Genomic DNA, 26,450 nt, shown 5'->3' with positions numbered 1-26,450 from the left:
ACAATGTAATTATTAAATATATACAATGAGGAAGAAAAAAATTACTAAAAATAATTGTATTTGTATAGAATAATACCATCTCATCTTGTAAAATCATTTCTATGGACCGATCCTCTCCGGTTTTATTGTTGTCCTTCAAACGCCATGGTCTGAGAATACGAACCTTCAGTACACAGTCGTTGTTGGAAACATCCAAATCCTTGAACATAGTAATGTTTGATGCTTCCATGATGCTCTGTGAGAAAAAAATAAGATTAAAGCAAAGATTAAAGATTCAATAACTCATATTTATACTTTTAAGAAAATTAAAAAACCTTGAGAATGACACAAATATGAATGTTCAGTAACGAAGTGAGAAATGTGAGATTTGCTTTATTCGGGTTATAGTATATATAGATAAACATAGTTTGTTAGAAAATTTGAATTGTTAGATTAAAAGGAAATGTGTAAATATAGTAAATTTAGGGAATACAATTAGGGATTTCAAAAATGTAATTGATAATTGATATTTACTTAATTTGGTAGTAATAACCGAATATTAAATATTGTCAATTTAGAGAATGTAAATAGGGATTTATTTATAACACAATAATAATAATAACTGATGACTCATAACATATCAAAATACTGTTATTGATTGAATTTTGGAATATATTACACATTAAAAATTTAACATTTAACATTTAACAAATACCATAATTAAATTTGGAATCAATTACACAATAAACATAGGAAACATATCAATATGATGAATATCAATCAATTAAATTAAATGGCCGATTCATGTTAACAAAATTAGACACATTAAGTTGGCTTTGAATTCAAATTGAAATCATTAAAAAGTTGTTAACTTATAGTAATGATATGAATCAATAAAAATCAATTACTGTAAATGAAATTTGGTATCAATTATACATTAAAAATTTAACAAACACCATAATTGAAATTTGAAAACAATTACACATTACACATTAAACATAGGAAACATATCAATTAACATAAACAATTAACAATTCAACATAATAACCTAAGAATGTAAAATACTAACCTATGTTAATAATCTAAATTATAGGTTAAAAAATTTAACATAGAAGGTAATTGAAATTTGGAATCAATTACTAACCATCGATGTGAAGATATTATTAACTTACGGATAGACCATCTTTTGTACAGTGGGATCTTCCATCATCTTCTCCAAAGCTTCAACAGACATAACCGGTTCTTTTGTGCCTTTACAATATTAAATAAAACTAAATTAGCATCTACTTTAAAACATCATAACATAAATACTAACATAAGAATGTAAAATACTAATAATCGATGTGAATATATGATTAACAATCGTTATGGATCTACTGAAATCGTTTCCCGGATCTAATCAAATCAATCGTTGTTATTAAATAACGGACCATTCTTTTATCGTCGATGGCCAAATTCATAATCCGAACTCTGGTGTCGATTGTATATGAACAATTTAATAAAATCATTATCAGATTGATATCAAATAATGGCCGATTGAAGAGATAATTTGTTGATTAGGTTAATAGGTTAGGTATATAGAAAAGGGGCGTGTAATGTAGTTGAAACTTGAAAGAATAGAAAATTGGAAACTGGGTTTTAGTCAAATGGTTACATTAAATATTTTAATGTGAATTATTATTATTTTAATTATTAGTAATTGCTTTTATTTTTGATTTATTTAATTGGTAAGAAAAATAGAGAAGTGCAAGATATATTTGGAAAGAAATGAAATCATCCAATAGGAAAAGGGCATGTGGAAGCAAACTAATTTGTTTTAATAGTATAGTAGGATATATACTTTGTATACTATGTAATGGCAAAAGATATTATCGTATTATTTACTTATGTTATAGTTAAGTTAGTTTTTTGTTCATTTTGTCTGCCTTTGGTTTGTTTTAGATATCCTGCCTTTTCTTTTATTAGATTCATTTATAGTTTTTGTTAGTTATTAAAAGTTAGTCAAGTGTATGCCCACCTTGCAAATTTTCTGGTGTTGACGTTAAAGACATATCACCCTCTTTGTCTTGTTATCTTTGTTTTTACTCAGCCTATACTAGCATATGTTACATTAACCTATAGCAGACTACCGTACATTCCGTACCATCACAAATGGTAACGACACCATCAAATTTCCGCCGCGTCTCTGTCGGGAACCTTACTCATACCGACCTAATCCTCATGGTGTTCCGTCGCAACGCGCGGGCACATCTACTAGTAATCGTTTAAAGATACTGTGTATGCAATGTTTACATGTTAAATTTATAAGTCTTGTTTACATAGCCGAACAATGGGGCGAGTAATTGGGTCAGTGGCATTGACCCACTTTGAAATGGGCTGGACGGTAGTCGACTCGTCGAACAGCTGACCCAGTTTGATGGTCCGACAGGACCGACACACGTTGAGCAAAATATATTTTTATACTCTTTTCGTAAGTTTGAGTCAAACTAGGGACATTTGGACATTTGGTATATTTTAAAAAGTGGCTTGTCAACTCTTCTAAAAATATATTGGTGTTATATTTGAAGATTATAAACTAAACTAGGTAAAAAAAACTCGGTACGTTGAGGCTGCGATGTGACGTGAATTCGGTCGGTATCTATTAACTTTGTTATGACACCGACACTAAATTAAAAAAAAATAAAAATTTGTGAACATTCAAAACAATTCCACACACATACAACTTATGACAAAAGCGATATGAATTCACTTGGTATCGGTAAGTCCATACCAATACCGGCACTAAACCAAAAATATAAATAATTCAGAAAATAGCCAGAATAGTAATGGCACAAATTTTGCAAGAAACATCAATATTTGTTTCAAACAAGTTTTGGAAGATTCGTCTGTGATCACGTCGTTTATCCTAATATTGAGTTACAGTCAAGCGCTAATATGTAATGAGATAATAAAAACAAACACAAAAAAGAGGCAAAAAAAGGTTGATGCCAGATCTATTCAAGTAATCAAGATGTATGTATTTAAGATAACATTGGCGCCTATTTAAAAGTTATAGTTTTGAGCCCCTGATAAACAACCCCGAAGAAACGCGTGATCATGATCAAATGTGGTTGATGCGTTCAAGGGCATTTTATGTATCCAGTGGAGAATATGTCTTGAAATAGAGTTTTGAGTATTATAAAGGTTAGCATACTCATGAAATATCACTTCTTGCAAATGAATACAGCTTAAGTATTATCTTTGAATAGTTTGTTCGGTTTATGATGTTGCTCAGTGTGTTGTCATGCATAAGTGAGAGTGTTAGATTTTATGCACCTAAAACAAAATCATGACATAGTTATTACAGTTGTAATAAGATAGTGAAAGGTCAGTGGTCACACGAAAAAGTACCAAGTGCAATTAAAATACGTTATGACATAATTGCAAGTATCACAAGACACTGAATAGTCACACTAACAAGAACTAAATGGATACAGTGTCATAAAATGATTTATACACTGTTATAACAAAGAGAACTGGGTCGGGCTTGATGCCGGAGTGAGCCTAACACTGTTAATTTATATAAGTTGGATGTTTTGAATGTTAATAACAAGTTTATCGTAAACTGTTAAATTTCGATTAAAATATATTCATCAAATAACACTACGTATTATGAGTTTCACATATATTCATCAAATACATTTTGTTGGCGTTACACAATATCTATTTATAGATACATTTGCATGAAACTTACATACAAAAGTACAAATTTCGATTAAAATACGAACCAGAAGATAAACAAAGACGGTTAACAGTTAACGATTACATAAATCATATATATTCAAAACAATAACTCATAAAAGAAAACTATATCCAACGTTTAGTCAAGCAAACATCTTTTGGCATTTATAAAAAAATCCAATACTTATTTGGCAAACCAAGTATATTTGTGTCCAAAATCGCTCCTATATATAATATGAATTTTTAAGAAAAAAATATTACTAAACTATGATATAGTTCAATACGTTAGAAGTCACCAAATCTATACCTTGTCCGCTTGAATAAACTCTTCCCCTAGAACTTCAATTTCCCCAAGGGAAAATGTCGATTTCGATCAAATTATCTTCTTCGGCGCCACAAAATTCGATACAATTATTTTCATAACGATCTACCGAAATCTCAATAAGCTCTTCCCTTTCATCTTCTTCCTTTTCCCATTTGAAAAACGCGGCCTCGTGTGTTTCCCAGTTTTCGTTTATAGGAAAATCATCATCTGACGAGCTATCTGTCTCGCTTTCCGGATAATACATTGATAGCGATGGATAGCTCTCTAATCCCGAGACGTGTTTATCCCGAAACACCATGTTGTTTCCATTATCATCCTCGTCCTCTTCTTCGCCTTCGTATTCTTCATATATGATTTCCAATGGTGCTTTCAAGTTCCATTTAAGAAACTTCATTGTTGTGTCCACTTCCTTTGTCTCCATTTCCATTCTTGTCTCTTCCTTCTCAACCACTTGTGATGTATTAACATCTTGGGAATTCGATTCCGATTCCGGCTTCTTTTGATTTAGATCTACCAAGTCAAGAAATCTTTGTTCCAAAGAAGGAAGTAGTTCATAATGTTTATGATCAACAACTCTTGGTTCCAAGCAATTGGATTCCTTTTCCAATCTCTCATTGGCACCTAACTTGAGAAGGAAAATGAGTATGATTCCGGTGGAATTGAGAACAGGAGAAAGAGCAATTCTAAAGAAAAGAGAAGGAGCATAAAGGAGGATTAAAGTGTAAAGAGTAATAATGGTGGAGAATAGAGGGTGTTTGGGAATGGAATTGAATTCCATTGGTGGTGAGAATTCAAGAGGAGAATGGAGAGTAATCCATTTAGCACTGAGAGCTTTTTGGGAGTGCGTAAAAGCAAGGCATGGAAGCTTAAAGGCTATCCCATTCAGAGTTAGGAGTTTGAATGGTAGAAACAATTATTGAATTCTTATGTTTTTTTATTTATTTACATGTTTGGATTTCATTCTAAACTTTTTTTAGTTACTATGTATATTAGTCGTGACACACGCTTCACAATACATCTTGAAGATTTAATACGAGTGAGGTAGATCGTAACATTTTATCTTAAGCTATATATCTCGAGCGTTTTAACGTAGAGAAAATCCTGTCTAAAATGGAGTAGAGAGACTCGTGAGGTTTTCCTGATAATGTGGATGCCAGAGTATATATTAAGCTTATATTTAGCCTATATAACTTGCCATGTAATTAACATTATTGTTAAGATCTTTATCAAAAGTTAGGAGATTGTATTTTGGATATTTATACCAAGTTAATGAGATTGGATCAATTGAGCACCAATACGATCTCCTAACTTTTGATAAATATTTTAACAATAATGCTAATTGCGTGACAAGTATGAGTGTGCATGGGTCGGTTTGGGGCGGTTTTTTGCCAAACCCATAACCGTAACCGATGTAGTGGTTAACAGATAACCTTATCCATAACCGATCCATCACGGCTGTTACGGTTAATCGGTTTTAACGGTTATAGCGAGTTGGTTAACCGTGACCAAAATAAACAATCCTTCCATATGATTGCGAACACTTAATAGTCGCTAACTATATTGTGGAATTCAAATATATGTTCTTTTTTTACTGCAATTTATGGTATATACATATATAATTGACATATTAAATATTTGAAATGGCAATTTGAATGGAAATTCAGAATGACAATTATGAAACATTGGAATGAATATGGTAACCAATATCACCAATATTATTTGCCTAAATCCTAGTTGGTGTGGAGAATTTTTAATATGTAACGACAATAAATGTAAAACTATCCTATTCATGCACTAATTCTAATTTACAAACCCTTATTTCTCGATTACTAGTTACATAAATGGGGCGGTTCGGTTTTGGCGGGTTTGAAATTAACATTAACCAAAACCGACCCACATATGGCGGTTTTCAAATATTCATTAAACCGACCCACTGGTTATACTGGTTATCGGTTAAATTTGGTTCGGTTATGTTGGTTATGGGTCGATTTACGATTATTACGGTTAATTTGCGCACCCGCACTGACAAGTTATATAGGCTAAATAGAAATTTAAAGCAAGCAAGAATTTCTAATAAATTTCTTTTTTTTAATAATGTATCAAAATCTTATATTGTCTCCAACCCACACATTAGAGTTGGAGATAATGTTATGTATTACAACTAAAATACAAGTGTTTATAGATGTTTTCATTTTCTCTATTTAAATTTGATTATAACAAAACTTTATATCATAGTCATTTAAAAATATGTAAAACACTTGATAATTAAACGTAATTTGTAAACTTATAATAATTATCATTATACAATAACCTTTGAATTAAAAAAAATTATTATTATACTATGTATATTATATTATATAACGTATTACCCTAGTTCAAAATTGTAATTACTCTAATTATTTTTATATTTAGTATGCTAATTTTATTTGTATTGAATCTCACCCCTTAAATTATACCAAACATAACTTCTAAATTAGGAACTCAATATATGGAATCAGACATATGATAAAAAAAATATTCGTTAAGTTTTAAATAATTTAGAATGCTGTTTAAGCTTTCAAATTATTTTTCTTAAAGTTATAATAAATCAAGAAAAATACAAGATTATGGCAAAACGGATAACCACCAACAGGGACAAATAGGGCACTATCGTTGTTTTCGCAATAAGACACTGAAATGTCGTTTTATATTATATACTAGTTTGAGGCCCGTGTATTACACGGGTAATTGTTTAAAATTTTAAACTTTGACCATTAAGTGAAATACAATCAACAAACTGATCATATATTGTTAATACAATTACAATTAAATTCATATTACAGAAATTACATAACTAAGATTACACAAATATGTTACAAATAGGTAAAACCTTCGTTTACACTACATTTGTAATTGTATTAGTAGGTATATATTGTTTATCAAAAATCAAAATCTTTAGTCCATGTCTGCTTGTAACTTTTAATAAAGTAACATATAGGCCTGCTTATAACTCTTGATATAACCATATATAGTTGTCCGTGTAACAAAAAAGGTTCTCCAAGTACATACCAACTCTAGATAAATGATAATATATATCCATGATATTAATAAAAAAATATTCATACAGATAAAATATCATAGCTTTTAATCAATTAATATAATGTCATTTGAGAATATCTGTTCATGTTTATCCCCAAAAAAAACATGATTATCCCAAAAACCATATACCTGAAGAATCTTTACAATTTGAAATTGATTGATCATGATAAATTTGTTGTCATTAACATTCTGTGTATGACAAATTTTTAATTGACTTTATATTTTACAACTAAAAATTGTATAATCAAGCAACATAAAAAACGAAAATTTAAATATAACAAAATGATTGGTTTATTTCATATGAATGTAATTGCTAAAAAAAATGAAAAATACATACTACATTAAAACCATGTTCAAATAATAGTGATTATTCTAAGTTAAAAAATATTAGAAGATTTAAAATTGCATAAAGTGAAAGTAGTGATTCTTATTTATAATCGTTGAAACTAAGGCTGTCACTTACCTGTAACATGAAACCCAACCCAAGAAAACCCGCACCTGAACCCAACTAACCCGACCCGAGAAACTCGAACCCAAGAAAATACTAACCCAAACCTAAACCGAAGTAATTCGGGTTGGTTCTTGGGTCCGAATTCTAGGTTTCGGGTCAACCGAAAACTTTTAGTTTTAAAATCATATGTATTTTTAGGTATTAAATGCTAAGCCTTAACCGCTGACTTTATCAGGATTTAGTCCAAGTCGATTGTTCTCATTCCACATATTATGAATCGAATGTTTATTATTTATTATTTTGAATATACACCATAATAAACACTTTAATTAACACTTCAAAATTCACTAATCGTCTCTTGTCAATTCACGTGGAGAATACTTATTATATGTAGTAATGGATTTAGTTGGAATAAACCTATAATTTTAATGTCATATATTGAAATGACTTAAAAGATAAGGACCATATATGAAAATTGGTTGGAAAAAAAGGTGATGAGGGATATGGGATTGACAAGTGGCAAAAATGGTAGGCTTTTATTAGAATAGATAGATACATTAATTGCAGATTAATACTTTTTTATTTTAAAACTAGGTTAGCTACCCGTGTAGTACACGGGCTAGAATAAATAATTTTATTTAAACAATAACATAATGTGACATACAAAAAAAATTGTTCAACAAATATAAAGATATATTATATGGTATAATAAATTACACACTATACAAAATGGAAATAGAAAATTTATAAATCTCTAAATATTTCTTGATACACAATATGTGTAGTTTTATTTGTAAATTTACTTGTTTTTTCAAAACTTAGTAGTTTCACATGGTTTCTGATTTTAAGTCTAGATAATGCAACAAATAACTGGTCATGAGTTAAAACAAATTGTCTAAAAAACAAACCAACAATCTACCATGATTGACCTTCGCTTTTGTTAATCTTCATTCCAAACAAAAATTAAGTGAAAATTTCATTATTTAAAATTAGTACTTTTATCTAAAGGTGTAGGATTTAAAAATAAATAAATAAAATTATGAGTTCCAATATTATTTCCGGATATGATTTCGGCTTCTATAGCACAGTTATCATATTGTATTTTCACATGCAGCTTAATTTCATTGCATAGACAAATTTTCTAGTTAATATTTTAATCAGTATCAATTCAACATTAGCTTTTAAAACTAACCTATGACTTAACAACCTTATATTTTGAGGTCATTTAAAAAGTCAAGAAACTAATACTTTCTTGTAACGTATCATTTTATGTCTGATAGATACCATATGAAGAATATAAGGATATACAAAAGTCAATTCATCATCTGATTAAGAGTGTGCTAACGTCTAACATTTGTATTCCAAAGGTAAGAAGTTATCTTTACCGCATGAAAAACCAAAACATGTAGTATAGTGTTAATATTTTTGTGGATTTTAAGATGATGAACTTAACATAAATGATGGGTTGGTTAAATAACAAATTAAAAAAAATGTTGTAAATGGCTACTTTTTTAAACCAACCCGTGGATCGAAACTCATTCTAATAATAAATTGTTTTGACTTGAACCATGTTTGATTCTTTAACCGATTAAAAAACCAGTCGTTTGAATTAATATAAACACCGAGAATACTTTAATAGTTAATTTGTCTTTTAAGAGTTTGAATGATTAATATGAGAGAGATGAAGGAAAATTTAAAATAAAAAAATATTAATAATAAAGATAAATGTATTTAATCAATGTTTTCAGACCCGGACGCCTTACCGGGTCAAAGGTCGGACCGACCCGGGAGGGTGGACCGGTGTTTGACCCGGATGACATTATAAATAATATATTTAATTTTTATATATAATATAATTATTGTTGATGGATTATATAATGTTCTTTTAAATTTAAAGGACTAGATATGTAAAATGATGATATAAATGGACCAAAAGGTAATTTTATACAAATGATAACAACCTTAAATCTGCCACTATTATAGCTCGCAACGTCTTCTTTTTCTTCTATTTTATTCTCTATTTACAGATCTGGATACCTTCTACTGTCGTTTCGGTCGATGATTGAGTTTTAGTGATCGAAGATGACGTGCAGATGGGTTGACGCCTCGATTTAGGCTTTCAGTTTTGATAATTTTGATTCTTTTTTAATTAAAAACAATAAAAAAGAATTAAAAAATGCTTTTGTCGGTTCACCCGGCGGTTAACCGGGTCCGGTCTGACCACCACCCGTCAAAACCGTCCGGGTTATTAGAAAACGGGTTAAATACTACAGACCGGACCGGTATGCCGACCGGATCCAGGTTGGACCGGGCCGGGCGGGGTTTCAAAACACTGTATTTAACACGAGAGAGATGCGAGAAAATTTTGTAAGAATTAATATGGTAATGACATGTGGCAATAAGAAAGTTTTGTTTTTATATAGTATAGATAAGCAAAATCCACAATTTCGTTATTATATATTATTATTTAAATAAGACAAAATTATAATTAGTTTAGAATTTATATATTGTTTAGATCAGTCTCTATCTCATTAGTCCTGTCAACTAAGTAAAAACGTCCGGTATTGGTGTCATACATTCGACATTGTTCCACCATTACTACGACATGTATTGTTGTAATAGTGCACATGTTGTTCGTATTGCCCGAATTGTTGTGATAGGCCCTTGTTATTGTTATATTGACTGTATTGCATAAGATATGTTTTTTTATATTGTGTGACAGAGTATTTGATATGACACAAGATTTCATCAATTATAGGCTCTTATGTTTCTTATAGTTTTTTATTAAATAACAAAAACTAGTTCTTTAGTAATAGCATTAGTAGATATTTGGGTTATAACATTACTATACATGAATACATGAAGCTGGAAATGATTAAGAAAACTTATATCTATATCATTTATGTGATTTCATGCATATGCATCTTTATAATTAAAAGTTATATACAATACTACCAATAAATTTGCGTCCAAATTCCACTCATTAAAAAATTGTTTCTAACAAAAGAATTTATTCTCATGTTAATTATTTATTAAGTTTTATTTAAATTAAATATTATTTTTATACATCTTGATATTTTGTTTTCCAATTGAAAAGGCATAATAGATAAGTATATATTGATCATTTAACATGGATTTAACTAAAACCCTAAGGGCAGTTACTGTAATGGACGTAAATTATTACAAATCTCTTAACTTAAAGATGTTTAGTGTAACTAATAAAGATCAACATTCGACTTGTGATTGTGTATATACAAATTTATATGAATAAATCAGTAATATAGTCTAAAATAAATAACTTTGATGAGGTCGTGAACTAACACAACTTTTCTTATGATTATTTTAGAAGTTTTTGAAATTGCTACAATTTTAATGTTCAAGCAATCTTTTAAGAGGATGAAAAAGATGAAGAGAAAATCACGTGAACACTTTTAGGGTTGAAATGACCAAACATATTTTGTGACACATGGTCGGGCTTGATGCTTAGACTAGTAGCGTTCACCACAAGGATTAAAGTTGTAAAGCATGGGCCTTCTTTTTTCTTAACTAAGTTTATATTAACATATATATTAAAAAGAGAATTATATCACTCTCACAACATCACTATTCACTTTTTAATACTTTATTAATTATTATAATCACTAATTCACTAATCATATTTCATAAATAACAATAATGGTTTTTACTTCTTTTACTATGAATATTTTGTCAACTAATAAAAATATTTAACCAACTATATTATTTAACACTAGACTTGGACAAATGTCGACTTTACATATTTTATTTTTGGTTAAACGATTTTCTTAAATTTTACTTTCATTTTTTTTGTAGTTGCCTTTACAATGACCGAAATTTTTTTTATGAATTAAAAATATCTCATCGTCGCATGGTTTATATCAGCGTTTCAACGTTTGATACCTAGCTCACCTTTAAAATATTATTTTAGGATTACTAATTTATGTTTACGAATGTGTGTTGGTACCGCTGATACGAACCGAATTTGTGTTGGTTCGCAACAGTAACATGCTGATCTTTTTGGTTCCACATATGAAAATTTGTTGTATTTTGGCATTGACGGGTTTATGTCTTCTGTTTAGTTTCGATGTCGTAACTTGATACAGACTGACTTTGCATCGACTTGCAGCAAGTTTATGGTTTAACGTTTTTACTTATGTTTTTTTTCCGATTTAACGGACCCGTCGCGAAGCACGGTCTAGTTTTTTTTAATCTGGATGATAATCATTTTTTTATTTAATTTCACGGTTAAAAAATAAGAGAAGATTGCCAAAAGAGCTAATAATACGGAGTATATCCTAAATTTAATAATATTGGGTATAAGAGTTAGAAGATTACTTTGTTTTTAGGTTTATTTTATTTTATTTTTTTGAAGAGAGGAAAGTGCGTTTTTTATTTTTGTGGTTTGTCCAAATCTACATTTTTAGTCCAAAAGTTTTAAATTTATGATTTTCATTCTTGTGGTTTCATTTCACTTGCAATTAAACCTGAATTCACTAATCCCGTTAAGTCTGGTCGTTAAACCATCAGTGTGTCCTTCACGTGAGGGGCGATTTTGTTCTTTTTATCTTCAAATACAACTCAGCCCCTCACGTGAGGGGGCTTGAGAATTAGGATTGAGGTTTATTTGGGGAGAAAAATAACAAAACTGCACCACATGTGAGGGGCACGTTGAGGGGTTTATCGACAATACTTAACAGATTTAATGAATTGGGTTTAATTGCAAGTGAAATGAAACCACAGAGATGAAAATCACAAATTTAAAACTACTGAACTAAACTACAGATTTGGACAAACCACAGAGACAAAAACTACGATTTACTCTTTTGAAAAGTTTAGGAAGAATATTTTGATTTTTGACAAATTCACACATTCAATTATAGTTTCCCTTTCCAAAACAATTCTTAATTTTACATTTGTAAAAAGGAACAAAAGTATGGGTGTTCTATATGTTTTGGTTTAACCGGTTTAAATGAAATTCTGGGTCAAACTGCTAATTAGTAATTACATATTCAGGTGCTGTTCGTTTTTTAAGACAAATATTGTCTGCAATCTGATTTCATCTGATTTAATGTCTGCAACTGAAGATGCGGTCTGAGTCTGCAATCTGAAAATATAATACTGTTTGTTTTATAAACTGGATATCGTCTGTATAAGCTGAAAAGTAGTTACATATCATATATATTACAATAGATAAAAGTCATTTAACGTTTGTAGACTGTTAAAATAATTGGTAGTGGTGTACCAACTATGGAAGTGGGTGATGGTAGACAATTGTGGTAGGCGGTGAACGGTGGGTAGTGGTGATGGACGGTTGTGGTGGTGGTGGGTGGACTGTGATGGTGGCCGACAATGGGTGGTGGTGGTGATGAACGGTGGTGGTGGGTGTGGACTAGTGGATGGTGGTGGCGGGTGGTGGTGGCGACGAACAGTTGGTGGTGGTGGATGGTGGTTGTGGCCGACGGGGGTGGTGGTGGTGATGGACAGTGGTGGTGGTGGTGAGTGATTGATGGTGGTGGTGGTGGTGGTGGACGGTGGTGGTGGCGGCGGACGGTGGTGGACAGTGGTGGTGACGGCAAACGGTGGGTGGTGGTGGTGGTGGCGGCGGACGGTGGTGGCGGTGGACAGTGGGTGGTGGTGGTGTTGGACATTGGGTGTTGGTACTTGGTATGGTGTTAAGAAGTGTGAAGATGGTGAAAAAAACTTATTTTTTAAGACCATAAAAGCAGTTTTCAAATCTTTTTTTAAAAACAAACAAACAGTCTGCAAGAGCTTATGTCTGCGCGCCCACAGACATAGGCTCCTTGTAGACCTTATAAGTAAAAATAAACACAACCTCATAGAACGATAAAACAAACCGATTAGGTTAGGTATGTCGGTCAAACATGGTGGTTTGACGGTTTGATATCTTTGACGGTATAAATTGGCCCTTCTTTTATTTTTTTCTTTTATTTTCTAATCTATAGTTATGTTTATATGATTAAAGTGACAAATATGATTCATGATTATAATAAATATACACAACTAGGCTTTCCAAAATTGAGAAAAATCAACGAATACTAAAAGTTTAACGATTGGTTCGTTACACAGTTACACGTTCAAATTCAAAGCAAACTAAGTTGTAAAACTGGAAATTATATAGGGTTAAGTTATTCTACAAAGGATAACAAAAATGAGAAGTGTGAGAAACCATAAATAACTGACATGTGTCAAGTGAGGACTAAAAGAAAAAGGGTATAGAGGTAATTGTACACATTTTCTCTCTCCACATGCAAGGTACATGTTAATACCTCCATCATTTTAGAACATTTATAACTTTTTCGTATGATATTTAAAAAAAAAAATCATCAAAATAACAAGCGTTTTTTTATCTTTAATATGAGTATGATTTTTGTTATATAAAATTTAAAAGAAAAATCATGTCATTGTGTCTTTTCGCACACCATTGTGTCTTTTTCGCTTATCATTGTGTTTTTTTCGTCATTATGTCTTTTCGCACACCATTGTGTCTTTTTGCTTATAATTGTGTCTTTTTTCGCACACCATTGTGTCTTTTTACACACTATTGTGTTTTTCGCTTATCATTGTGTCTTTTTTGTCATTGTGTCATTTCGCACACCATTGTGTCTTTTCGCTTATCATTTTGTCTTTTTTCGTTATTGTGTCTTTTCGCACACCATTGTGTCTTTTCGCTTATAATTGTGTCTTTTTTCGCACACCATTGTGTCTTTTCGCACACCATTGTGTTTTTTCGCTTATCATTGTGTCTTTTTTCGTCATTGTGTCATTTCGCACACCATTGTGTCTTTTCGCTTATCATTGTGTCTTTTCGCTTATCATTGTGTCTTTTTTCGTCATTGTGTCTTTTCGCATACAATTGTGTCTTTTCGCTTATAATTGTGTCTTTTTTCGTCATTGTGTCTTTTCGCATACAATTGTGTCTTTTCGCTTATAATTGTGTCTTTTTTCGTCATTGTGTCTTTTCGCACATCATTGTGTCTTTTCGCTTATCATTGTGTCTTTTTTCGTCATTGTGTCTTTTTTCTTCATTGTGTCTTTTCACTTATCATCGTGTCTTTTTTCGTCATTGTGTCTTTTTTCTTCATTGTGTCTTTTCGCTTATCATTGTGTCTTTTTTCGTCATTGTGTCTTTTCGCACACCATTGTGTCTTTTTTCGCCATTGTGTCTTTTCGCACACCATTGTGTCTTTTTTCGCCATTAATACATGTTACACAATAACTTGAAACGTAAAACACAATGGTGAATACGTATAAAACAATGACCTAAAACGTAAGACACAATGGCGAATACGTATAACACAATGGCCTAAAACGTAACACACAATGGTGAATATATATAACACAATGACTTGAAATGTAAAACACAATGGAAACAACTTATAACACAATGACATAGTGAACAACAAAAAAATACAATTAAAAAACCCATTAATTTTTTTTATTTTTATATAACAATATGATACTCATATTAAAGATAAAAATACGCTTATTATTATGACATTATTTTTTAAAAAAATAATGTCGTATGAAAAAGTTATGGACATTTTAAAATGATGGAGAAATTGGCATGTGTCTTGCATGTGAAGAGAGAAAGTCAACAAATATATGTTATTACCTTAATGCCCTTTTCATCATTTTTTATTTATTAAATTAATCTCAGTCATTCAAATCTAAGATCAATGGACTGGATTTCTTCTCATTCTTGTTATCCTTTGTATTTTAACTTTACCTAATTATGTATTAGAAGAATATACACTGCTTTAAAAATTAATACAAATTCTACCTATCCTATGAACAAACAATATTTTCGTTGTCGAATTCTATTCAATTTTTTTAATTGTCATAAAAAATATTGTATTGTACGAAATTAAATATTATGAAAATAAAATCTCAAATATCACAAGGGTTTTCTAGTTGGCGGCATTAGAAAGAAAAAACAAAGTGTTGGTCTTTATCAAACAAAGAAACAAAAGGCGACACAAAATAGATATGAAAATTGATGCCTTTTGGTTTAACAGCGAGTAATTTTTTATTTTTGTTTTTTGAATCATAATAAATAAACTTACAAGTTACAACAATTCAATTGAAAACGAATTAAGTCCTTAACAAATTATGTTATAAAATAATTAAAAACCTCAAAAACCTATGCCTTTTCAATTATTGTGAAAAACAAGTTTATAACTTTTATCAACTTAAATCTTCTAACTTGTAGAAATAAACGGGAGCCATTTATAACAAGTTAAGGAGAAAATATACATATGTAAAAAAGATGATTTTCTATTATTCTTTAACAAATTAAAATATTTATATGCATCAAGTACTAAAGTTTTACTTTCAAACATTGTTCATAATAAGTAGTTATTCATTAGATTTGTCGTCACCTATTATATCATCCCATAAATGAGTGAAAAAAGTCATGCAAATTAAGAAAATGTTTTTAGAATCTTACCCCTCATCCGACTAGCTATATTGATCTAACATCTAGTTCAGTATTAGAAACAATAGCTATAATTATAAACTTTTATTCAAGTCTTTAAATTTAGTCATCCATGTCAATATAGTGCTTTTTTCAGAACTCGCCCTTGTAAAAAACTTCATAGAAATTAGAAACATTAGTAACTTTATAGAAAAGAGAAGCAAGTACAATAATTATAAAGTTAACACATTATTGTTTTTGGAAACAACGTTGGACCATTTTGTATATAGATGAGATTGGATCGTACAAGTGCGAATATCGGATCATGTCGCAAGTGGTCATCGGATAGGGTGGAGTGGGCGTGTCATGGCCATATGACCACCAGTCCACCCTTCACATTGACGTATACTGCTCGATCAATCTCCTACTTTTCTAGTGACAAAACACTTTGACAACAAATATTTAACTAACATTGATTTGTGTGAGAGAGAGATAATTTAGTAAAATATACACAGTTTTTTAATACGGGAAAAAAAAGTTGTTCTTTACACCATGCCAACTCACAATGAATACAATGGGTCCTCTTTTCTCAATTATTAAAAGTAGACTTTCTTGTAACATGATCAAAATAATACCTAAAGACATCACATGTCTCACTAGTCTTCCCAGGTCGGCAACCATCTCAGGTTCATAAACACACATAGAAACACATAAACATGTATAAAGTGCATAGTTACATGCCCTAAGTGAACACATAATAAGCACATAAACACATAGCTAGGCATGTGGATCCAAACATTTATCAAACATAACACACAAGTTCAAATCCATTTATTAGCATAAATTACGTTTTTGCATACCCTAATGAAATGTTTTTGCCAAATCAAAATAAAACACTAGTAAACAAAATTGTGTATGGTTGGTGTGTGGGTTGTATCGTTGAGGAAAATGTAACGAGCGGGCAGAAATGTGACGTGGAAGAAAGGAAGGTTTGTGGTATTTAATACGTGGAAATCCCAGTTACCTTGTTTAAGAAAAATTTTAATTACACGGATTAAACACTTTCAAACAATAAAATTAAAAATAGTCTGGTATAATTATTGTTAAGTATGGCATGTGACCTTAGTTGATAGAAATAATGATATGTTATCTATGTCTATATCGAAAATCCAAGCATAGCATAACACGTTATCCTGTGTTTGTCCTAAAATAATAAGTTAGTCCAAAATTTGATATAAATTTAAAAATTAAAACTCCTATGATAAACAAAAGAAATATTTGGACCATCTCATATATGAAGCTTAACCATACGAGCACATGATGTGTTTGAAAGAAGTGAACAAGTCCCACAAAAAAAGCCAATGAATCCTTTTTGTAGGGGACTAACCCCACGAAATAAAAGAAAGAAGCTTTTAGACAAATTTCTAAAAGATATTCGGTGCTTTGCCTTTATTGCATTTGGTATTATGTATTTTCATTTTATCTTATATGCTACGAATACATAGGTTCAAGTTAGCCGTTTAAAAACTGAATCCAAATAACAAATAAATAAATAAAAGACAAAACTTTTACTTTTGATTGGGGTATATTACTTATCTTTATTTTGTATGATTAAACATTTATTCGAACTAATTGGAGCTAATTTCTTTTAGGTCTGATCTTCTATTGGTGGAATAACATGACGGTTGGAAATTGGAAGTCTTAACTCGCTTACGAAAGCGGCGTTGGAGATATAACTAATGTTCGAATTCAATTTGGGTCTAGGTTATTAGTTCTATCCGGCCATCGTCATAATAGTGATTTTCTTTGCTAAAGGCAATGAGATTTTGAATTGGATTGTCCGACGGGTAAGTGATTTTAATGGTAAAAGTCTTATCCCTTTATCGGCTATGAGATAAAAGATTGGTAATGGGGACTCCTCGTTCTTTTGGAAAGATGTTTGGATAAGAGATCAAACTCCCGCATTGAGATTCTCCAAGATCATACAGGTTAGAAGTCCATAAAATTTGAACACAATGACTTTTGGGTGTGATGCTGGAGGAGAAATTCGAGGTGAGGGTGGAACAAATGCATTTTGATGGCCTTGTGTCGGAGTGTTAGAAGTTTCCATGGTCCATAGATGTTGTCAGAGAATTTGGGACTTTGATATTCAAGACGGTTTCCAAGTTAAACCTGTTACGAAGTATACTGATAGTTGCATTCTCCCGACTATCAACCCACCTACTAGATAGAACGTATGGGTTACGAAGAAAGTTAACATAATGGTGTGGCTGTAGTTATTGAATATGCTTCTAACTAGGAATAACCTTTGTAATAAAAGTATTGACATCCAAAGCATATTTGTGTATTTTGTTATATTAGTGTTATGATATGGCCTGACCTTAATTTGCCTAATTCAATCACCCGTAGTCGATTATGTCATGGGTGGATGATTCTGGCTTGTCAATAATAATAATAATAATAATAATAATAATAATAATAATAATAATAATAATAATAATAATAATAATAATAATAATGAAGTTCTTTTAGAAGCCATCGTTTAGACGACTTTGTGGGTCATTTGGAAGTCGATGAACAGAAATAGTAAGATGAGGCTTGGGTGCGACAAGTGGATTTAAAACCCGTTCTTATTCTTGTAATTTTATTTTTTTAATATTGTTTGCTTCTTTTAATAAATACTAGTATTTACAAATTCTTTGCAGTATAAAAAAAGTTCATACTTTCGAGTCGGATCATAATGCCTTAACACGCACATCACAAGTTTTGAAGATCAAAGACATGAAATAGATCCAGCTAACTACCATCAAACTGTTGATGCACTTTAATATCTAAATTTCGTTCATTCATAGCGTCCACCGATATATATACATCAATCAATTGATAAGCAGTTGAGGAACAAAATTTAAATGTCTAAAGAGTAACACCACCTTCACATGTATCTTCATAGAAAATGTGTTATGCTCTTAGATGCATATTGTCATGCCAACTTAGGCAAGATGAGCGAATTACTGGCGCTCAATTTGTGGTTTTGTTATTTTCTTTTCTTTTTTTTTTCATAAAAAGGCTAATTATATTAAAACGTAAAAATGGACAACTAACAAGAAGCAAGAGACCTGAACATAATTAAGATAAAAAAACAAACGAGGTACCGAGATTACATTCCATGGTACAATTGTACAAATAATCAAATATCATAATGTGGACTTTTCAAATACAACACATAGTATCTTGATAGCCCACATTATATTCCATAGTACAAATTGATAGCCCACATTGTTTTAATCACTGTTTAAATTCACTTTGATAAAAAAAACTGGGGCGTCTAATCTATTAATGCACCAAATTTTACAGGTTTTGATTTTCCAGATTCAGATCACTTCTCACTCACTAGCTTAGATTTAGTTCAGCCACTAGAAAGATTAAGAAATGAGTACATACATTTTGAAAAAACAATCATAAAATGACAACCCTGAGAAAAGATTACGACACGTCAAAATAGACAAATTTTTAGTGATCTTACAAGGGAACTCTGGACCGAAAAGTCCAAGTTAGAAAATCTTCACCAAAAGAAAAATGTGAGAAGTAGAGAACAAGAGACTATTTTGATAAAGATTTTTACATAAATTTGGAAAATGCATTACTCATATAATGTACTTTTGTGGCTTCACTGTGTGTATATCAACAAGTAGCAGAGTTACAATTGCATCCAAACTGATCCAAAAGTGGTAAACATGTTACATACACTAAAGTAACAACTTTATTTATACCCTAATGTGTATACTTCCTGTTCTAAATTAAATGTACAAGCAATTTAGACACAAACCACAACTAACTCCCTCATCTTCAATGCAACAAATTGAAGAACCAAATTGCCTAATGTACAACTCTTTACCATTTCCTAAAACACATTAACAGAATCTATACACACATAAAATCGAACACAATATTCGATTACACTTCATCGCCAGCAAACAAGGCCACCGAGAGTCCTGCCAGCTTCTTCTTATCCAGCCGAGAACGAGCTACTCTCGACTGTTTTGGAGCGTTTGGAGCTTCAATTTCATCATCATCATCGAGCCCCAGTTGATCAACCGAGCAACGAAAAGCTGGAACCTTTTTTGGTGTACTATATGCATAATGCTGCTTCTTTGCCATTATAGTCTGCATTATAATCCAGCAAACACTTATTATAATGAAAATCTTTAATTTCTCTCAAACCCCAGTGATTAAACTGATGATGAACAATTGAATATTCTATGGTGCAAATTAGCTGAGCCGCTCGCAAGCTACCCGAGCTCGGATTAATAAAAGGCTCGAAACGACCCTAGCTTTTTTGAACTTGAGCTTAGCTCAAGCTTGAGTTCGAGCTGAGCTTTGTGTGTTTTTTAGTTTGACCACTTTAGATTTCCATGTAATAATTTCGCGTACTGCAACCGAGCTCAAGCCAAGGTTTGGCACGTTTACTTTTTTTTCAAAATATATAAAAATAACAAAAAAACTACATAATTAATAATAAAATAATAAACGAGCCAAACTGGATCTTGAAAAACAACTCACAAGCCGAGTTTGAGCTTTAGCAAAACAACTCGAACGTCGTAAATCAAAACAAGTCAAGCTCGGACACAGCTCGGCTCGGCTCGGCTCGTTTACACCCCTAGAATCATCAAACAAGAAATCAAACTTACCGCTTCTCTAATCGGGTTCGAGACATGAAACAAACTCTTGAGATCATCATGCTCCACACCACATAAAACCTTAACCTGTTGAAAACACACAAAAACACCATCACTATGTATGTATAAACCCAAAATCAAACAAAAACATGATTCCACATTCATGGTATGTATTCAAACACTCACAATAACATCCTGAGGCAGAGCTTCAAGCAACGATCTTTCAGATCCCAAACTGTTCCCAACTGATCGTTTCTTCGTGGGCGAAATGATATCAACAGAACCGATATCAAATTCGTTCAAAATGAAAACCCTCTTTCGACCGAATGAACTCGTGCGTCTAACCAACCCTATTCTGTAATCATTCTCCATTATTAAAATAAATACCTGAAATTTCAACTAATCGGATCAGAAACTCAAACCCCAAATAAAACATGACATATGAAACCCGGGGCCGGACTCAATACGTATAAGAAGTTTCATAAACCGGGGCCGCATCAAAATCTTTGAACAAAAACAGCTAAATTTACACTACATACATAAAATATTCGGATAAAAACTGGTAAATATAAACTTAAACTAGTAAGAAAATAATTAAGCTTGGCCCTTGATCTATAACTAATTACAAACCTTGATTTGAAGTGTGGAAAATATGAGATTTTTTTATGTTCGTCAACTATAAATGTTGTGAAGAGGTTTAAGGGGTTTTGTGTGCAGTGGATTAATTGATATAATTTAAAAACTTGAAATTGCGTGGAAATGACTCGAATATTCGGATAAGTTTAAATGTGGTTTTATACGAGGGTGGAGAAAAGTAGCCGTTGTAAATACGGGACACGTGTGAACGCGTGATTTGTGAGATGATGGTTCGTGTGAGGCGGTGGATTTGGTCGGCTGACTCTTGTTTTCTTTTTCTTCTCCAACAAGTATAGCAGAATCCAATGCGGTTAATCGAATAGATACGTGACACGTGGATGAATGTGACACGTTTAGTGGAGTGGATGGACGGCCAGGATTCAGTGTGGGTGTACGTGTGAGATGGTTGCTATCATGCCGGCACGGTAGATTTTGATTAGTTAAGTAAATTTTAGTTTTCGATAAAAATAACAAGAATGATTCAACGTTAAGTAAAAAATTAGCATATGATATCATTAACTTGATATGTATTTTAAAATGCTTGATTAGGTTGGTTTTAACCATTGCTCTAAATTGTTATATTTGTAACTAAGCCATCGTGATAATGATCAACTATCTTAAAATAATCGGGTAACTTCTGCATATTCAAGTTTCATTTACATGGAAAAATATTTTATATTACAGAAATTAAAGGGTTCTTATTTTTGTGTTTGGTGGCAATTTGGGTAGTGATTAGGTATTTTAGGTTTAGTGGTTGTAACTAGGTGAGCCAAATAATTTTGGATCTATTTCAAATTAACTTATTTGCATGTATTGCTTGGTTGCGTTTTACGTTGATATGGTTGTTCCTTTGCATGGTCTTAATTTCTTTTTCGTGCCCTCGGTTTTTGAATTTCGATGAGCCAATCCAAACACAAGTGATTTTATTAATTCGATTATGGTTTGATTTCAACCATAAATCAATTTATTACTTTGTTTTGATTGTTATTATTATATAATTATTTTTCTGAACGGCTTTAGTTAACGGTTTTTTAGCCATATAGAAAGGAAAAGTCTTATTCAACACCTTGATATACTAAAACAAAGGCTGTTTGCTAGTTTGATTCTTATTTGGTTTGCTTGGTTTGATTTTAAGTCTATTTGATTTGAAACAAAATATTGAATACTCTTGATATGTGGGTGAATATGTTATATATGCACACGTATACATGATGTGTATAAATAAATATAGTAAATGTGACATATGTTATGTGTATTATACGTTATACACATCAACACATGTTCTCATCGTGAATTATTAATTAGCATAAAAGTTTGCTATTGACTTATTTCACTATCAAAAGTCTCATTACGTTACATGCATGTAACTATATAAGTAATTAACCTAATAGCAAGGTTCTATGCTCACGAGTTTTAACTATTTAACTTCTAATCTTTAGTGAGCTTATAGTGATTTCTAGAATTTGTTTTTTTTTTTCAATTCTTTTTAAACAATATTGTAGACGGTTAAATATGTCAACTTCGATTTAGCAGATTCACCCATAATGAACTTAATTCTTATCTCGCCAAATTCGTAATAATCCATTTTTGTAGTTTAGTTTCATTTGTGTTTGTTTCGATATATCAAAGGGTTCCCATTTGATATAAAAGCAAATAAATTATTACCAATGGTACACGGTGGTCGGGTCGTGCTTACGCCCTGTTCTTGAGTTTTTTTAAAGGATGGAAAGGAAATGAAAACTAAGGATAGTTAAAAAATGAGTGTTCCTGAGTTTTTTTTTATGATGGAAAGGAAAGGAGTAGGAGTTAGGAGGGATTAAATTAATGTATTTTCCTAATAAGTTATCCTCCCAAAAATGGGATGATTACTAAGGATAACTATTTTTTAACATAGTTATCATTTCATTTCCTCTAATTTTCTTCCAACTCAAGAACACATCTAATTAAAAAAAATTTCCTTCCCTTCACTTTCTTATCATTCTCTCTCCTTTCATTTTCTTTCCTTGGTTAAAAAACTCAAGAACAAGACGTTAATGCTTAGCAGTTAGCACAACCAAAGCACAAAGATACAAATAAACTTGAATCTTGCATAGTTATATCTTACCTAAACCATTTATTTAATTCATAAATAAATAACGACACGTTTAATAACTTTTTAGTGAACACCTTTAGCCATCTAGTTATCTACTAGGAAAAACTTCAAAATATGCAAGTGGAATTAAAAAAAATCCAAAATTACACCCAAAATTGGTTTATTTTTCAAAATTAGGCACCACAATTTGGAAACGAACACCCAACTTCTTTAGGTACTACTAGAGAGCGAATAAGTTGAATCCCATGAAAATAATTTATCACCACCACAAATTGACATAGATTACAATGGTAACTAAATAGAATGATAAGACTAAGGGGCTGTTTGGTAAGTGCTGAACCATTAAGTGCTGAATGATTAATAGATCTAAATGATTAAGAGGCTCTGAACCAGTAAATATTATTTGGTTCGACATCTGAATGACTATGCAAAATGACTAATTTACCCTTCTGAGCTATTTCATGCTGGATGACGTATATTCGTTTAGTCATGATCTTATTAACTTTACAGAATGACCGAACTTTCATTATAACCAACCAACATAAGAATGATTTTGTTGTATGGCTAGACATTTGAATGAATGTGTAGAATAACTATTTTACCCATCTGAACTATTTTGTGCTGAATGAAATATATATGTCTATTCAGAGCTCCTAACAACATATTTTAGAAAATTTTGATATGACTCGTTTGTTTAAAAGGTAATCCTTACGTATGAAGAACAAAACCAGTTTAATAACCAATAGTTCACAAAATACGGTTGATTCAATAACACATGAGGCCCATAACTAATTACTTAAAGAAACTACGAAATATACTTCATAGCATGTTTATATCTTAAACTTGACCAAATAGACATAACACTTTCTATGAAAAAAAAATAATATCACAATTCTCAACTTCGTTGACTCGCTCCGAAGACTTGATCATCTCCAACTTCGCGTACCATAACTTTACGTAAAGCCGTCTTGTTAGTCCACTTGACTCGGGCACTTTAATGGAACCATTCAGAGATGTGTATGTCTGAATCGGTAAGACAGCTTCAAAGGAACCAATTTTTCTTTGTGTAGTAAGCAATGGTGCCAGTTGGTTCGACTCCAAAGGAGCCTATTTTCTAGCTTGTAGGCAGCGACTCAGCCTTTCCTTGTAGCATGTAAGCACCGTCTTGGCCTTACCATTATTTTAGTCTTCTCTGTAGCTTATGTGTAATACATGTCAGCTTAGTTGCTGTTTAGTGTTGCCTAAAAATTAGATGTGTATTTTCCATTTCCATTGGTGGTGCCTAGTTTTGAAAAACTTATTTTGAATGTCGTTTTGGGTCCAATGGCCTATTTTGAAGATTTCCCATTGTTTATTTAATAATTTTTTAAAGTTATACATCAAACAGTACTGATTTTAATAAGTTTATTTTCCTTTTTCTTGTGTGTTGCATGTTGGTCACTTGTAAACTCGATACAAACAACATTTGTGGTAAGTCTATAACTAAAAGATTTCTCTCGCACGAAGCAGCAAGAAACACAACTAATTAATATACTACGGCTACTACACATTATTAAAAAACTTTAATAAACGTGGTCCTTTCAAAGGCTTACAAACAAGGAACGACGATATCAAAAGAATAAACCTAGTAACCCACTAATCTAATATCAACTAATAACTGACATAACTGCTGCACAGTAGAGGTGGACAACAAAACCGGTTCCTGGAACCGGTTCGACGGAACCGAACCGGAACCGAACCGGTTCCTACCCGTTTTTCGTAGGAACCGGTTCGGTTCCGTTTCAACCCGACGATCCGGAACCGGTTTGACATGTTTGGAGGTGGACCGGGTAGGAACCGGAACCGAACCGGAACCGGTTCTGGAACCGGTTCGGAACCGGTTATAGCCGTTGGAGTGGTTCTAGCCGTTGGTAAACGGTTTTATGGCCGTTTTTTGACCGTTGGGGTCAAAAATGGCCGTTTTTTTGGCTCCCCAAACACCCCACTACTAGTATAAATAGGTATTTGGTGTAATGGGTTCATCACAACACTCAAAACGCAAACCCGAACGCAAAAAAATACAAAAAAACGCTATTACAACGTTCTGAGTTCTCTAATCTCTTGTTTTCTCTTCTTCTATATTCATATTTGTTGTTATGGCTGCCTCACAATCATCGGTTGGTCAAGGTTCCACCGCCGGACCAAGTTTCGTTCGTATTGTACCTCATAATCGTAATCAAGAGATTTGGTGCAATTGGGATTTGGTTGAATTGAGTGACCATTCATTGAAGGCTCGGTGCAAGTTTTGTGGGATTTATTTAAACCCACTTTCGAATTCAAATTTGAAGAAACACATCGAAAGACCGTATTGCAGGGCGTTGAAACAGAACGTCGAGTCGCAACAAACGCAAATGGATAGTGAAGGCGGAATATTTACATACCAAATTGATCGAGTTCAAGATCGTATGGCGAAGTTTGTGATTCAAGAAGCTTTGCCGTTTAGCCACTTCGACAACCCTCGCTTAACCGCCATGATTCGAGATACGCTTCAACCACAATACACTCACGTAAGTCGTCATACTCTTAAACGTTATTGTTTAAAATTGTGGAAGAAGGCCAAAGAGGTACTAATTGCATATTTTGAAAATATAAATACGGGAATAAACTTAACTACTGATGTTTGGTCGGCTCCACATGGTCTACCCGAATCTTATCTTTGTGTCACCGCTCATTGGGTAGACCCGTCATCGTGGGAAATGATGAAACGCACCATTGCTTTCGAACTCTTTGAGTATCCACATACGGGAGATAATTTGTTTGAAATTTTAGATTATGTTATAAAAACTTATAAACTAGAAAATAAAATATTTTCAATTGCATTTGATAACGCGTCGAATAATACATCGGCGGTTGATAAATTAAAATTAAAATATACGCCGATTTGCAATGGTGTATTTTTTCACTCAAGGTGTGTTGCACATATCATTAATTTAATCGTGCAAGACGGACTTGCTTCGGATGAGGTTACATCGGTTATAAACGATTTTAGAGTAATGCTACAT

General features: G+C 32.0%; 1 protein-coding gene across 1 annotated transcript; it reads right to left on the bottom strand.

Moving 5' to 3' along the window:
• Positions 1-19,779: 19,779 nt before the first annotated feature.
• On the bottom strand, positions 19,780-21,435 carry LOC143570753 (F-box protein At1g61340-like). The gene is made up of 4 exons (XM_077056324.1): positions 21,312-21,435; positions 20,868-21,068; positions 20,694-20,768; positions 19,780-20,169 (listed from the first exon to the last, which is right to left on the bottom strand). Exons 2-4 carry the CDS (start codon positions 21,051-21,053, stop codon positions 19,960-19,962), a joined length of 471 nt encoding a protein of 156 aa, XP_076912439.1. The 5' UTR covers positions 21,054-21,068; positions 21,312-21,435; the 3' UTR covers positions 19,780-19,959.
• Positions 21,436-26,450: the final 5,015 nt, after the last annotated feature.

This window comes from Bidens hawaiensis, unplaced genomic scaffold, assembly GCF_021521415.1.
Source record: "Bidens hawaiensis isolate Kalapana, Puna unplaced genomic scaffold, B.hawaiensis_p1.1 tig00025028_1, whole genome shotgun sequence".
NCBI classification, from domain to species: Eukaryota; Viridiplantae; Streptophyta; class Magnoliopsida; order Asterales; family Asteraceae; genus Bidens; species Bidens hawaiensis.
Note: the sequence above shows the minus strand (reverse complement) of the source record. Positions and strands in the feature narration are given on the sequence as shown.